The 16862-nt window shown below is 40.4% G+C and overlaps 1 protein-coding gene across 3 annotated transcripts in view; it reads right to left on the reverse strand.

Moving 5' to 3' along the window:
* ELMO1 (engulfment and cell motility 1) overlaps nt 1–16862 on the reverse strand; it is a 313771-nt gene that overhangs the window by 185519 nt on the left and 111390 nt on the right. For all 3 annotated transcript variants that reach the window (XM_032181430.1, XM_032181431.1, XM_032181432.1), the window contains 5 exons: nt 10826–10977; nt 9884–9962; nt 6138–6188; nt 4342–4464; nt 3403–3534 (listed from right to left, as the gene is read on the reverse strand). In XM_032181430.1, coding sequence (XP_032037321.1) covers nt 3403–3534; nt 4342–4464; nt 6138–6188; nt 9884–9962; nt 10826–10977 — 537 coding nt within the window. The remainder of the gene's footprint in view (nt 1–3402; nt 3535–4341; nt 4465–6137; nt 6189–9883; nt 9963–10825; nt 10978–16862) is intronic.

Below are 16862 nucleotides of genomic sequence, written 5' to 3' on the forward strand. Positions count from 1 at the left end.
TTCATGTGGCCAAGAAAAATGAATAGAATTCCTGCGTTTCCCATACAGAAAGACAAGCAGTCCAGGAACAACTGGATGGCTAGACATGGTTTTGCTCTCCTCCTTGGAAAGAACATACAGTCAGATCAAGAAATTAGCATCCTGACCACTACCACCAGTGGAATGAAGGCAGAATTGGAAGGCAGCCACCAATTTGGCTGGGTTTCTTCTCGTGTTAGACAGCCAAAAGAGGAGGAAGAGAAACCTCCCGTTATTCAGGGCACAGTTCAGTTTGCTTATGTATCCTTCTACCTGCACTCTTCAAAAGCATTGAAGACATTTTCATGTTAAGAGTTAGAAGAAGTAGATGGGGTAACAACAGCCATAGGCTAACTGGAGGCCAGTCAGAACACAGCCCCTGTGTGAGGCTCAGTCAGATTCACTGTTTGAGAGCCAGCCTGAGCTCTACAACAGGCACTTCTCCAGCTCTGCGAGGAAAGTCCAATTCCTTTTCAGCTATGGGAAAAGTCATACATGTAGAGTCACCTGTATTCTCAGCTCCAAGAAAAAGTTCTGCTCAAGAGCAGAGTAACTCTCCTCACACTTTACAATTAACATATTTATTATTTGTGCATTGCCTCATTATTCTATTAGGGGAATAACCTGCCTCCCATTAGGACCCTTATCATGGCACTCTGAAAACCTCACTTGCCTGTATTTCTGACCTCCCATTATGCTTTCCTTCTATTTATCCTTCCACATTTTCTTAATTGTTTTGATCCCAGTTTCCATTCCCTCCTAGACTTTAATCGTCATTCCCTGTTGGAAAGGCATCAGAATTACATAGCCAAAACTGCTGTTGTTACCCCTGACAACTGTTGATTTCTGTAGGCTTCCCAATGAACAGCCCAAATGAGAGTAATGAAGATAACAGAGACATCCCTGCTGCACACGCACAGCATGAGTTCCTGCAAACTCAGACAAGACAGCAACACATTTTGATTCACACCAAGCATCTTCCGTACAATGTTATCATTTCAAACATGCTTTTGTTAATAATGACTTCAGTTCTGCAGAATCAAAATATATCCTGTGGGACAAACAGAAGCATTGGAAGAACAAGTGTCAGCCCATAACCCTATTGATCTTTAGTCTTTCCATGTTAAGCAGCAGAAAAACAGGACTAGAATTCAGATCTGTGTGCTAGACATGGTTCAGCTTATGTTGGATGCTTTATTACATAGACAGAGTTTTCCAGCTCCACCTCTAAGAAAGCAAGATAAGACTTTCAGGAGTGCCAGCGACAGCAGTGGGATCTGAGTGTCTTCAACATCTCATAACACATCCTGGCTTGCATAAGAAACAGTGTGACCAGCAGGGCTAGGGAGGTGATCGTCCCCCTGTACTCAGCTCTGGTGAGGCCACACCTCGAGTACTGTGTTCAGTTTTGGGCCCCTCGCTACAAGAAGGACATCGAGGTGCTTGAGCGGGTCCAGAGAAGGGTGACAAAGCTGGTGAGGGGCCTGGAGAACAGGTCCTACAAGGAGCGGCTGAGGGAGCTGGGGTTGTTCAGCCTGGAGAAAAGGAGGCTCAGGGGCGACCTTATCGCTCTTTACAGATACCTTAAAGGAGGCTGTAGCGAGGTGGGGGTTGGTCTATTCTCCCACGTGCCTGGTGACAGGACGTGGGGGAATGGGCTTAAGTTGTGCCAGGGGAGCTTTAGGTTGGATGTTAGGAAGAACTTCTTTACCAAAAGGGTTGTTAGACACTGGAACAGTCTGCCCAGGGAAGTGGTGGAGTCACCATCCCTGGAAGTCTTTAAAAGATGTTTAGATGTAGAGCTTAGGGATATGGTTTAGTGGGGACTGTTAGTGTTAGGTCAGAGGTTGGACTCGATGATCTTGAGGTCTCTTCCAACCTAGAAATTCTGTGATTCTGTGATAAAACTGGAATGCACAGCTAATATCCAAAAGTGATCAACCACAATTAGAGAACACTTATTTTAAATTTGACCTCTTTTATTCTTCCATGTGCCATAATCTCTGTATGTACAGATGCACAATGACTTCACTATACCTCAGCATTCCCTCTTGCCCCCTGCCCTGAACTATGTTTATCACCATTTCTTACTTGCCAGTGGTTGCTTTTCCACCATGTACAATGGAAGGTCTGCAAGAACCGATCTCTGTTCTCATTCACCACAAGTTTGAGGGTCTACATTCAGCCATTTATCTCTAAACCATGGCATGCATTTTCCTTTAGTTCTAGCCTTGAGGGCCCAAAGTCCTCTGCTCATCTCACATAGGAATTGCCAATCTTAAAAGCTGAGATAGCAATGGTCTTCTATTACATAGAAACAGAAAACAGATTCATAGTTTTTGTTGTTGTTGTCTATTGAGACTCAAAAGCTTCTTCAAAGCATTGATTTTACTATCATGCTTATAATGCCAAGTTCCTTTCTTTCCCCTTACTTAAGGCTCCTTACAGATGCAACAGCACTGATACATCAGTAATTTTTCCTCACTCATGAGTAATGAAAACAACTATCAGAACCCAGAACACCTCCTCCCTAAACCACAGAGGAACTGGGTAATCCTGAGCTCTATGCCACAGAGCTGAGCCGAGCACTCAAACTGCACAGCAAGCTTCAGCTTGTACCCGTGTTTGAAACCACCCTGCCTCTAGCTGTGGCTACTGTACCACATGCACTGTCTATCTGCCAGGCCAACAGCAATCATGTACCATTCAAAGTATACAATTTTACCTAAGAAGAAAGAAAATTGCATACTAATCTAGAGTAAACAATAAATCAAGATACTGATTGCAGAGTGTGCATGCATGTGTTTTTTTTTTTTTCCCTTTGCTTCCAGAGGGGAAAAAAATACACATTATTCATTAGTATAAATGCATGCAACAGTTCAGCCAGATTGTGTTGTTTCAGCCAAGACCAGAACTCTAAGTGGTTTGAGTAGGTCTAAGAGGGAGTTTCTGAATCCTCTACTCACAGATGAAAAGACTTCAAACAACCAAGACAGAAGATGCTACAAATAAATGCTATAGATAGCATCCTACCTCTGATTTATTGTGCTCATCAGTCCACATTATTACTCAGAGTACGATAGCTTTACAGGTCTGCCACAGATCTGTTAGACAATGCTTGTTCATCCAAGATTTGATTAAGTTAAATTAATTATGACATGTCATGCAAAACTATGTTCTTCCACATTAGATAGTTATTCTTCCAATTAATCCTAACTTCTGATAAAGCAACCCCTTGGGGTAAAAAAGATCTGCAAAAAGATGAAGAAATTATTCTATACTCCTAATAGCCAAAGGTCAAATAAGAAAAGTGACTGATTAGATAATGTACTACAACAGATGCATTCAACCACTTCCAGTGTCCCACCATCCAAAAATACTCACAATAAATCCAAGTTTTTTATAGTCTCGCGTATACATGGATTTGCGTTTCTCAATACTGCCACTACTGTTGTTAGGTTCAGATTCTGCATCAAATGCAATTCTTCTCAGTTCAAATATGATATCCCGTTGAGCCTGGGTTCAAACAAACATTAAAAAAAAACGGTTAAAATAGCTGACCTCTCACTTTAACCACCAATACCACAAGGCTGTTTGAAAATGCTGTATTCCCTCCATTGCCCAACCTTTATCTAAATTCCCTACCTTCTTACTCGAAGGTCATCAGCAAGAATGACTTTGTGGTTCCCATTTTCCAAAGGTCTCATATTTGTGGGGTTCATGCAGAAATGTGTAAGAGTTGACTTCCAGAAGCAGGACCCATGTTAGCAAGGCCACTAACTACACACTTAATTTTAACCACAGACACAAAACCACAGAAGCCAAGAGATCACATCACACACACTTCAAATTAAGCTGGTATTTAGGCACTTTGCTGACTTAAATCAAAATGGCTCAGTACTCCGATTCTTCTGGTGACTATTTCTGCTGACAAGGGAATGGGCAAGAGAGGACTTACTGCAGTTACACGTCACTGGACATGCCTCCAGACAGTGATAACCACCCCACCATCTATAATAACAACACCGTATCAGACAGTCTTTGGAGATACGCACGAGGTACCAGTTCAGGATGACACCAAACTCAGTTCATGAAGCTACGTGCTAAGGAGAAAGGCCTGGCCATCTTGCTGTACTTTTGCACATGGAACGCAATAGCCAGTTCATCTTCCAACAGCCAGAAAACAAAATCCAGCATCACAACCCAAGTAAGAGAGATTGGGTAAGAATTCCTGCCAGTGTCTTTTCCTCCATGAAGAGTTTTACGCACAGCAACTAGTAGCTGTCCTGTCCCTGTTCTGACCAGGTTATGTCAGATGCTTACCTGATCCTGTGGATCCATTTTTGTCATCATTCTGTCTTCCAGAAGGTTAAAGGTAAGTACTTGGAGAACATAAAGCTGATGTGCCATTTCATTATTTATGGCCCTCTGTGCCCTGATAACATGCTGCAAAAGAAAGGCAGACTCCAGTGAACACCACCATATCAGAAAATCCCAGCAGGTGAACTCTGGTATTTCCATTTCTGAAAGAACGTGTTGATACGCAATGGTGTATGTATACTCCAGAAAAAAATTAAACCAAAACCAGCACTACTGATCTAGGTATTCATCTGAACTACAGGCTTCATAAGAAATTCTAAGGGGCAGGACTTTACAGTAATAATGCACTGAAGCTTTCTTCTTTTAGCCACTAGATAGAGCCTGTGCATGTATGAGAAGTAGTGAAATAATAAAAAAAAAAAAAAAAAAAAATACAGAGTGAGCCACTGAAGAAAAATTAACTCCTTAGCAAGAACATTAGAGTTCTGTTTAAAAAAAAAAAAAAAAAGTATTCAGAAAATATTTAAGTAGTTCCCTGAGTGTAAAGTATTCAAGTTGCCAACACGATCAGTAGATACAATGATACAACAGCGCTACTGCTACAGCAGCCAACATCATACCGCAATCCAACTTTGTTCGATATGAGGAAGATGGCTTGGAAATGCATTAGTGTACAATACCTTATACATGCAATAGAGGGCTACACACAGCAGTTACCAAGCTGATGGACAATTTCACACAAAACACACACACACACACACACTGGCTCTACAGGGGAAACAGGCAAAGGTATAACTAAACATCTCAGGGCATACATAAGGGAAGAATCATCATGTAGGAGATGGATACAAAAATTGATATTGTACAGCTCCAGGAAATAAAAGAATCTGTCTGCCAAAAAGTACTTGAGCATTTTATGACAGTATATGAACATAAGGATAACATTCTTCAGTGCTTATACCAAATTTTTATAAACACAAGCAATGCAAAAACATGCCTTCTGAAACAAATTCCCTGTTTTGTTTTATTGTTGTTTTGTTGTTGTTGTTTTTGTAATTTTGTTTGTTTTTAATGCATCACTAAAATAATGACAGTGAGTGAGAAAGGGCAAGGGTTTGTTTGTTTCTTGTTTGGTTTTGTTTACACTGATATCTCATGACAGATACTGAACTCCTCCCTTTTAAGAAGAATTTCTCCTTGTTCCCTTGAAGATCTGTTCTGCGCTAAGGTCAAAGACAAAATCCCTGTGATTTTCCAAGACAGCAGAAGTCTTTTGCACTGCATTCATTAACTTCACTCTGGACTATATACCACACTTTTGTGTAAGTGGTGACAAATTGTATGCAACTTGATATCAAGACACAAAATCACCAATAGAACCAAAAACACAGAAACTCATTTTGCAAAATGGAAAGCCCCGTGTGGCTTGCATAGCTGTCGTCAGGTCCAAACCTTAACACAGAGAACTTACTATTAATGCCTCAGACATTCCCTAGTCTGCACAATTAAGTTCACATTCTCCATGGGAATAAAACCCTTGAGGTATTATTTTTTATTCAGTATTGCATTTTCATGAAGAAACCACAATTTATTGGGCTGGAAAGATACCCGTTCTGATCATCAGTTTTGAACCCACCCAATGACCAGATCTTTAGCTTGTGTATCACAGGCTTCAAAATGTATCTTGTGAGATATAACAGTGCAATTACAACATATGAAGACAAAACCTCTACGCACCAAAAGTCAAGCCTGCTTTTCTCTCTGTTAGTGAAAAGTAACATTGAAAAGTAAATACTTACAGTTAGGATGATGGAGCGAAGCTGCTTTTGTGCCAAAATGTTTGCCATTTCCTAAATCAGAGAAAAAAGTAATAGCTAGAAGCAAGTATTTTAGTGTTACACCTATAAGACTAAAGCTTTTTAAGGTGTTCTTCTTATGTTTCTACAGTGTTTCTTTAAGGCAAAATGAAGCAGTGTAGCAACTACAACTATGATAGTTATTTTGGGGGCCACAAACTCTCCATGAGTTATTCTGCTAAGAAAAAGAGGGGAAAAAAAAGCCAAGTCTTCATCAGCTGAGGACTTCAGTGATACAAAAACAGCAATATAAGACCTCAGAGGAGACCTTTGCAGGTAAAACAGAGCATTTGCATATACTTGTTCGAGCACAGCTTCCTCCTGCGCCTCCCACTCTACAACACAGCATTAAATGTTTTGAATCTGTCAGCCAGGGCTTTAAAAGCAGATGTCAAACAACACACATACTAATATTTTGGCCGTTTCAAAGTCACATGTTCTAAATTTTAGCCTAGGATTCAGTACTGTTTCCTCTTAGCGAATAATACTTCTCCCTGTATTTTGGCAGCAGTGCTGGCATTGGTCCACTATTTTGCCTTCAATTTGCTTCTTTTTCTAGAAATAATGGCCAAATCACTATCAACCAGGATTTGTTTTGACTTTCATTCTTAGACATTTGACTAGGAGAGAATATTTTATAGTGATCAAGCATGAGAGCCCAGAGTCCTGAACCATACCTACAAGCACATACCTGTTTTTAACTTTCATGATGCTTTCCATCATGAATATGATGGAAAATAAATATAAATATAAAAATGTGTGTGTGTGTGCATGTGAACACACACTAGCATATGCAATGCAAACATCTTATAGCACTTAGCAATTATCATGGAAATACTTTTACATTCCTGTTTATAAAATATACAGTTTAAGGATTTGGATAATTTGGTTAACATATTGCACACTGCTTTTTAGACACCGCTTATTTATACGTACACAACAGTGTAATGTTTGGCATTAGCTGTATTTTTAGTCAATGATCTACTTGTGTATCAGCCTTACATAATGCAGCACAGCAAATCAACGCTGACACACACTTAAGGACATTCTTAGAATGCGCTGTCACTCTGTGTAGTTGGCACCACATCCAAATATTGTTCACATTCAGGAGAAATAACAAAACATCTTGCTAATCTTTGTGAGAGTTGGAAAGTAATGTAGAGTACATACCAGCTGGTTTTATATTAAAAAACGAAACTATAAAGGAGTGAAAATGAGACTATTGTGTAAAAATGAAGAGCTAGATTGCTGAAATGTGGTTGCAGAAACAATGTAAATAAAGCTACTGTTAGGGTGAGAACTTGCTTGCAAGAAGAAAAGAATTTTAATTCTGAGGCAGGAGGCAGTCCTGGATGCTGACTGATTTCTTTACACCAAAATACAGGAATGGTAAGGAAGAAAGATGGGACCAAAATCCTATGAAACTCAGCTTTTATGCCTTTTCTGGTAAAGCTCGTTTCAATTGCACGTAGCCGCTGAAGAATGAACGATACAGATGCTTCCATCCCCTTTGGAAATGCCCAACTGAACTGCAGAGGGAGCTCTAGGCACATGGTAGGTACACCTTACGTTATAGACACCAGACCGGCTCTGCCTTTTCAAACAAAGTACGTCCACTGCAAGGAAGACGGACAGGTAAAGAATGAGGTAGGGTTTTTTTTGTTTGTTTTCCTCTCTGCATTCAAGCCAAAAACTGGAAATTCATTCTACTTTTTGGAAACAATCGAATTCTCACTTCACTCTTACACCTGGAAATTAAAACGCCATTACCGGGTTGTCATTTTTGGTCACTGAACCAGAAACTGTGACAGGAGCAGCAAGCATTCACAAAGCCTATTGCTACAACAAAACCAACTTTGTCTCCAAGAAGTCTGCTGGGCTATTAGCAGCTGATGAGCTGCCTCTTCTATAACAAGTATTGTAGTAACAAATGAGAACAAGAATTATTTGACACCTCATTTCCCATAGCAACATCTCTGAAAATGCAGACAATTTGGGGACATAGGAAAAAAAAAAGTGCTTCAAACATTCACGATATTATTTCATTGCTCAACAGGCCTTTTCTGATATGTAAAGGGTTTGTGCTATTCTTCTCCCCTCTCCCCCCCCGCTTATTTATATAACCTAGGTTTCTCTAGATGATTTAGTCCTCAACAGTGGCACAGGAAGCAAAGCAACAAGGGAGTCCTCATTTAGAAACTAAAAACCTTGAAACCTTTGACTTTTTGCATTACAGAAATAAAGTAAGAAGAAAGTAGAAGACCAGCAACCAGACTGAAATCCATTCCTTAAATGCAAGCCAATCATTCACATCATACCAGTCTCCAGCAGGGAGGGTGCCAAGGCTGCTGAAATCACACGGAGTTTGGTGCAGGGTTAGTCCAGAACTTGGGCAAGTTCTGGCAGCCTGCAGACGTTTCTCACATGCTCTGCTTGTAGCAGACATTTTTGCACAAATGCATGCTCTTGGTAATTCCCAGTGCAATGCATTAGTCAGTTTCATCTACTATCAGCTATTTCGAATGCCACAGCTTCTCCCTGCTAACCATACTAGTGGTGAATGCTGAACTGTAACTTTTGAGTACCCCCAGTCCAATAACTGGGAGATAGACATAGAACTTCATCAGCTTGGTTTTCTTAGAAAGACACAATCCAATAAATAATATCATTCACCCCTGTAGATAGCTAATAGACACCTCTCCTTCCTGTACACATGGTTTGCTAATTAACCACTATATGGATCCTAACTATTTATCCTAGGATTTTAAAAGTTGAATGAAATTTTCTTTAATGGCAGAGCTATCAGTCTTTGAGCCAAATCAAGTCATTATGTTCTGATGATTATAAACTCTGTAACATTTTTTTTTTTGTCATGACAGCAGGTACTAGTGTTTAAACAATTTTGTTTAAACAATCCCTGCCATTTAAAAGTATAAGTAAATCTAAGAAGACTTGGTCAGAATGGATCAGCAGCTCCCAGTGAACTCATTCTGGACACTAGGAGTATGTCATACCACAAGAATTATCATTACTGTTTCTGGTGATGCAAATACTAAATAAATAAATGACTAACTCTGTTTTGACACAAGCTAATGACTTGATAAACAAGGATAAAACTCCTCTATTTCATAACACATCACATTCCATCCTCATTTAATATCAACTAGCAATCCTAAATCTTCCTTTTGAGGCTTCTGATCTCTGGCCCTAAACTTAACTTAAAATAGTACACTGACAGTTATGAAATGCTTACATGGCAAGATATTTCCATTTTCAAAAGGAACACACTCTTTATTAAGAAATCTAGGGGGGAAATGACTTACCAAAAAGTATTCTGAGTTTACAAGCTGTGCTGGCAAGGAGTTCAGTACAATAAATACTACAGCCAGCCACAGTCAATATGGTTCATGTGAGGTTACAGGGAACTACAAAAACACAGAAGAATGCTTAATCCCCACTAATACTGGTACAAGATGGAAGCAGCTCCATTAAAATGCATGATATTATACCTGTGACACTAAAAATACAGCAAGTGTCAGTCGGAACTAAATGCAGAAAAAATGTGACTGGGACAACTACAGGAGTAACAGTTGGACTTGATGATCTTAGAGATTTTTTTCAACCTAAATGATTTTATAATATACTTTTCTTACAGATATGGGGATTATACACAAATCCCAACAACTTACCTGCCTCTTGTCATCTGGTGCCTTAAGGAAAAGTGCATTTATTACCGCAATGGTATATGTCTGGATTTCTTGGTCTGTCCTGTTTGGAAAAAAATATATAAACAAAAGAGAAGGTGACGAAAATACACAAGCTGTAGAAACTAATCTTCCAGTTGCATAACTACTGGTAGAAGTCAAGGGACTGTTTGCACTTAGTGTCACCCATGTGTAAGTTAGGTAGTTAAATCTAGTCATCCAGGTTCTCTCTATTACTCATATGATAAACAAGATGTTCCAGAATGAGACTCAGCACTCAAGAACGGTGCACTGAATCACGACCTCAAAGTGCCACTGACTATGCCTAAACAAACAGCTCCTGTCAGATGTCCACCAGCTACAGGTAGAATGAGGAATCCCTTAAAAGTGCTATGGAGAGGAACCTGTTGGTATTAAAAGTGTTTCAGGAGAGTAGAGGCATGGATAGCTAGTTGCACAATACATTACCCTATGCTAAAAAGGAGGTGGTTTTCATCTGTTTAACCAGAGCATATTCCTGTTAAAGAGAGAGCTTCTCCCTTTCCAAATGTACCTTCAATAAAAGTTGAGTAGTTTTGTCTTAGACACTTCCCAGAGCAAAGAAAAGCAACCCCATCTGTATGCTAATGGCTCTAAAGCCTTTAACCTCTACTCAGTGCTCTTCTTTTCACTCCCCACCTCCAACCACACTGGCAGCTTAGCACCAAGAAAAAAGTGTATTAGAAGCAGTGGTAATAACAATAGAAGTCTATGATCAAGCAATTCCAGAAAACTGCTAACCTGTCATTCAGCCACTTATAATAGATGTCATAGAAATAGAAATCATGCAGGAGGCTGCTAGTCTTTATACCACTCTTCTTCTAAATGCTGTGCTCATTTGGAAAAAAAAAAAAATCACCATACCAAGTGGCATTTGAAGACACTCACCCTTGGAGATGTGGGATTAACTGGCCAATTGTGATCTCCTGTGCCACCTTCTGGTACAGGTCATGGCTATTGAGCACCATCGATTCCAGAATTGCTAGCGACCGTTGTAAGATAGAGATGTCCGAGGCAAACTTGTTCACGTAGCTTGCTATCTACAAATTAACACATTTTGAACATTGGCATCTTGTCATGAAACCAGGGAAAGGGAAGAAAGAAAACTGTGGAAGTGGCTCAGGAATCATCAGAACAGAAGTAGTCTTGCCCAAATGCCAGGCATCAGTGAACACCTGAAAGCACTCAACAAGGCACTGCAGATACCTTCAAAGGATGCAGTGGCACAGATTCTTCACCTGGCACAAATCACCACATCTTTATGTCAATATTAATGGTCACATGCCTCAAGACGAAGTTATGTACAAGATAAATCAACATTAAAGAACTCCATTACATTTTTTGTGAGGGAAACTTTGGAAAGGATCACAAGAACTCTGCTCATTCTCTCCAGGATCTGTGCAGCCAATGCTCTCTAAACAAATTTCTAGGCTCAAAGCAACTGCTGCAGGAGAGAAATTTACATCTATATCTCTGGAAAATGCAACTCCAGCAAAATATACTTTTTTTTTTTTTTTTTTTTTTTTACTTGCTGTTACCAACATTAAAAGCTCTTCCAGATTGCAAATTAAAACTCAGTTGATTATCATTTATCAGCACAACTGATTGTGTAGCTCTATTTAGAATCCTGTCTTGCTAGCTGTTCATGCATTAATAACCCTCACTCTTACCGAAAGCTGCTATGAACAAATGGCACACTAATAGAAACCACATCTGACCTACACATTTCTGCAGCGTGGCAATAACTTAATGCATGCTCACATCTGCGGAGCCAACACAGCTGTGTGGTACCATGTGGCAGCATATATTCTTTCTTCTGCATGCTTCCCAGTCTGTAGACACAGCTCCCAGGGGAAGCCTCTCACCTTCTGCTGGCAAAGGAAGCAAGAACCGCTTGGGTTTTCTTGAAACATACCTATACCAGCACAGAAAAGCAAAAAGGTACCCAAGGAAGCACAGACAAGAAATGTCCTGTGACTAGTTATTTACTCGTAGACTTGAGATGGGGTCACTGCAGTTTATATGATGCATTCTTTCCAGAAACCTTAAAGTCCATGCCCTTCTTAAGTAGTCATGCTACACGCCACTAACATGATTATACTGTTTTGGATTCTAGAAGCTCACTTAGACCTTGGTATCATTTTCCTTTTAGAGGAAGAAAGGTATGCCCTTTGCCTGGAAAAGCTGCCTTTCCGATTGTAAAATTCACAGCTAGATATCAACATGGGGACAATGACACTGTTTTGTTCCTGTGACATTCTGAGTAGTGCTGAAGCAGCAACACCCCCCTCCCTTTTTTAAAAAAATAACTTTGGTAGGAGACTATGAGGAAAGAGGGATGAATTTTTGTTCTTTTAACCTATTGCACCGCTGTTTGTTGCTCTGCTATTTGCTTTGCACTGCCACAAGAACATGCGATGCAGAATGCAAGTCTGTTCACAAAATAGGCATTGGATTTACAGAACAACAAAGAACCAACCCATGCATGTATGGACAACAGCAGGAGAGGAGCAACTTAACCAGCCTTTTTCTGCTCTGGGCTTTCAATATCTGCTATCTGCAAGTCTTGAGCACAACTACTATTTACATTAATAAATAATGCACATTGTGCTATTTAGGGTGACAAGCTGCATCTCTGCAGCCCTGTACTACCCTGCCTCTCTTAATGTTAATCCAGTTGTTTTCTGATACACTGCAGCCAGGACTGCCAGATGTCCAGAAATCCCACAATATGGACAGTGGGCATGCACAGATCAGCTCTGCGCTATTCACACAATCAGCCAAATGCACTCCAGATGCCTCAGCCACCAGGCACACATGGATCAATTGCGCAGCAGGAATACAATATGCCCAGAATGCATCCCAAGTTGTCACTCTGTTGTCACCATGCTCTTTACAAGCCTTGACATAAATCATTCTTGGTGCAGCAGCTCTTTTCCATGATATTTCAAGTGCCAATGCAAATGCTTCACTAGGATATAACAATCTTATTAGGGGCCTGCTCTAATCAAACGGTATAGATATCTGAAACCTCAATCTAAGAAAGACACATTTATTCTCCTGATCCTGGACCATACAGCCTTTTACCATCATAAACACAAGCCCAAGGTGTAAGTGAGTCTGGCTTGCGTGTTCAAAGAGCTGTGACGTCTCACACTGGACATACATTACATGCAAAACGTCTGCTGGGTAACTTGCATGTCAAGCTATGTATATTCATAGCCACCTTGCTGAAGCATGAAATCGGGCCAGAAATAATAGGCTTGTCTACTCTGAGAAATAAGACATGCCATTACCAGAGGGAATACAATTAGTTTAAGAAGAAATTTGATTACCATATCCGAAGTTCTGGATGTAGAAGAAAGACCTTTCCTGAGAACAGACAAGAATCAATAGGAGCTTGAATTTGTGTCATTTGCTGTTCTCTAGAGAAATCTGCTTATTGAACACCATGTGCCAGGAGGGCTTTCAACATCCAAAAATAATCTGCACTCATTTATCAAAAATTCTGATGATTAAAATAATGTAATCTCACAGAAATACAACCTCCCCTCCAGAAACAAGAAACTTAATTGCTTTGCACTTTCACATGAAAACCTGTCACGCAGATGTGTGTCATTAAGGATAAAACTATTTGCTCAGCAAAGGTACCTGTAACCTTAATGTCTGCATAGCCCCACTGGGACATGTAGCCACATACAATAGAAGCAACTGGGTGCTGAGCTTCCTGCCAATTTCAAGGGAAATTAGAAATCAGGATTCCTTTACAAAATCAGCCTCAGTTCTTTGATGAAACAGGACCTGTAGAGTAAGGGCAGATAGGAAACCAAAATAAACAACATATTCTGAGCTCTTCTCCTGTTTCAGCATCACCTAAATTCAGGAAGGAATTTAAAAGTTACAATAGCAACAACAACAACAAGCAAACAAACACACCAATACCACCACAAGCCCACAACCACCAGGGAAAAAACAGGGAAGGAAACTGATCTAACTTTTCAAAGCAGTGATATGTTTATTAGTTATTTGTCTGTACCATTTTGATATCAGTAAGTGAAAATAACAGGGAAATCTGAGGCAGTTTATTTCTGTAGAGTCGCTATGCCTATTAAAGTTTTCAAGCTTGTATTTCAATTTCAAGGAAGGAACTGGAGTTCCACTTGACTACAGAAAAAACAACTGGCAGCTGTGAGACACAAAGATAGTTACCCTGCTGCCATCCCCTTTTCCTGCACTGTACATCTTGGAAGGCAGAGTAAGCAACTCATCAAGAGTAAGACTGCATCACATCATTATGAAACAGCACTTATATAAATAATTCTAAGAGATGGTTAAGAATACTTTAACCAACATTACACGCCTTTATTTTATTTCTCCTATTGTAGAAACCAAAGAAGAGTACCTTTTTTTTTCCCTGATATCCAATTATCATGATGTTTTGTAAAAACTGGACAGCCAAATCTTTTAGGCAACTATGGAAGTTCAACGTAAATAAGCTTTATTGTCATGAGCAAGAAAAACATCTTGAGAGATGCTTGAATACTCTAAGAAAGTTTTTCAAGTTATAACATTTTCCCTGAAGATAGGGAACAAAGCTCTACTTGAAGGTGTCAACTCTTGTTCGCTGCAGATGGAATCTTTATGCAGTTGGAGTCTTTTTGTACCCAGAGGATGGGAGAAGTTGGAGTGCATCCAACACCAACTAGTTAGTCATAAGGAGCAGTTAGACCTTCCCTTAAGGTCTCCTCCAGCTTCTACAATCCTAGTTAGGAAACTATTTATTCAAGACAAAAAAAAAAAAAAAAAAAAAAAAAGTAACTCATTCAGCCTAATTCTTTCCCATTCCAGTTTGGCTTCCATTTAACGTGAGAGACAGCTTCAAAGGACAGAAGCATTTGAAGTAGGATTGCAGAATTCCCTTTCAGCTAGAAGAAACTTATCAGCTCTCTTATCCATCCTGTCAGCCTCAAGTGGCCTGCCAAAAGCCAAGGTCAGAGTAGCAAAGGAGAATAAACTGCAGATTCCCACCAGAGAAACACAGTCCCAAGATGCTCCTTTAGCTCTGCCCCTCACCCCCACAGCTCCAGAGAGCACAGTTGTTCGGCCTTACAAATGCTTGGCAGATCAGGACGTGTTTGTGCCTCTTTCCTGTATTTTTGTCTTCCTTTGTCCTTCTTTCCTTTCTGTTTTAATACCCCCCTGTGGGAATAGAAATGTTGTTTTTGCAGAGTTACATTGTTTAGAAGGAGGGAATGTGGTACTGAGATATGCTTACAGTGATAAGAAAGCTTAGCAGGCGACCTTGTAAAATGCAGACAACCAGACTCCTTAGGACAATTAGGTGAAAATCACGGTGTCAAGTCAAGTCAGATAAGTGAAGAAACATTACTACTTCAAGCAGTAAAAATGTCAAAAGAAATTTGAAATTTAACAGGCCGGCAACTGAAGGCCATGCATTGTTTGTGAAGCATCAGATAGATTGTGAACCTGGATTACCCACTCAGTGGGGAAACAGGGGAGGGTCCTGTCATCAAAAGGTATATAAACTGTGTTTTGGAACTAGTAGATGCGCTCTCTCCTGCTTGTGGGGCGCCCGCCATTGCAATCGCGAATAAATTACTACTTCACTGAGATCCTCGCCTGAGCCTAAGTTATTGGCTACGGAGTGTTTCTCACAATTTGGGGGCTCGTCCGGGATCCAGTCACCTACTGGGGAGCCCCACTGCTGCAGCAGCAGGAAGGCATGCCCCGCTGATTTCAGCAGTCCTGTGCATTGACGGTGGCGGTTCTGCGGAAAGCTGACAGAGGGCCCGAGACTGGTTAAAGAGGCAGGATCCATGAAGTAGTGGGGAAAGGAAGAAGGTAAGCACTCCGGGTTTTTAAGAATCGATCCGGTAACTCTGTGCACAGACCAAGGTAAGAAATATTAAGTATTGCCTTGGGGGTTGGGTGATCTGGTGTATGGTAAGCCCTTGCACGGGGAAGTGCTGGCACTACACCAGGGGAATCTGGTGTGCGGTAATCCTTGCACGGGGAAGTGCTTGGAAGTACACCAGGGAATCTGGTAAACTCATAGGTGTGCGGTAACGCTTGCACGGGGAAGTGCTTGGCGGTACACCCCCATCTTTCAGTACGTTGGTGTGTGGTACACTGCAGAAGGGAAAATTCTGTAGCACATACTGGCGAGGGTTAGGAAAAATGGGAAATATGAGTTCCAGGGGACAGGGAGATATCCCTGGGGGAGTGCCTACTAATAGTTCTTCCTGAAGAATGATAAGAAATTGGAAACATAATCCCAAAATTAGAGGGATTGTAAAAGAAAAATAATTAAAAAAAAAAAAAAAAAAAAGGGTTAAATATTGTGTATCAGTCTGGACAAAAGAAACAATTAAGGAAACAGCAGTATTTTGGCCAAAATACGGGTCTGATGAATTCAGGGCTTTAAATGTATGTGTAAACAATAAGATTCCTTTTTCAGAGAAGGAGCCAAGTTATGCTCCCTATAATCTTAATATTGAACTGGTGGCAGCAGCAGTCACTCCAGGAATGGAGACAGGGACTGGAATTAACACTGTATTAACACTGTCCCTAAAGAAGGATTGTACTCTAGGCTCTGGCAAGAATTAGAACAAGGTAGAAGATATGTTGAGAATTTTGCCTTCCCTGATACTAACAGTACTAACACTAACTGTGTATCCTCTTAGGTGAACTACCCCCTCCTCCTTACCAGCAGAGAGGTTAGGACTTTTAAGAAGAAGAGGAAGTCTTTATTCGAGGACCCCAACAGCCTAGTTGAACAATTAGACCAGTTCCTATGACCTGATTTATACTCTTGGGGGAGGGAATTATGTCTATAAGTATGTTGTTTACAGGGAAAGAAATGGGAATGATCAGGAGGAAAGCTGCTATCCAAGAATGGGAAAGA

Source organism: Aythya fuligula, chromosome 2, assembly GCF_009819795.1.
Source record: "Aythya fuligula isolate bAytFul2 chromosome 2, bAytFul2.pri, whole genome shotgun sequence".
In the NCBI taxonomy this organism is placed as follows: Eukaryota; Metazoa; Chordata; class Aves; order Anseriformes; family Anatidae; genus Aythya; species Aythya fuligula.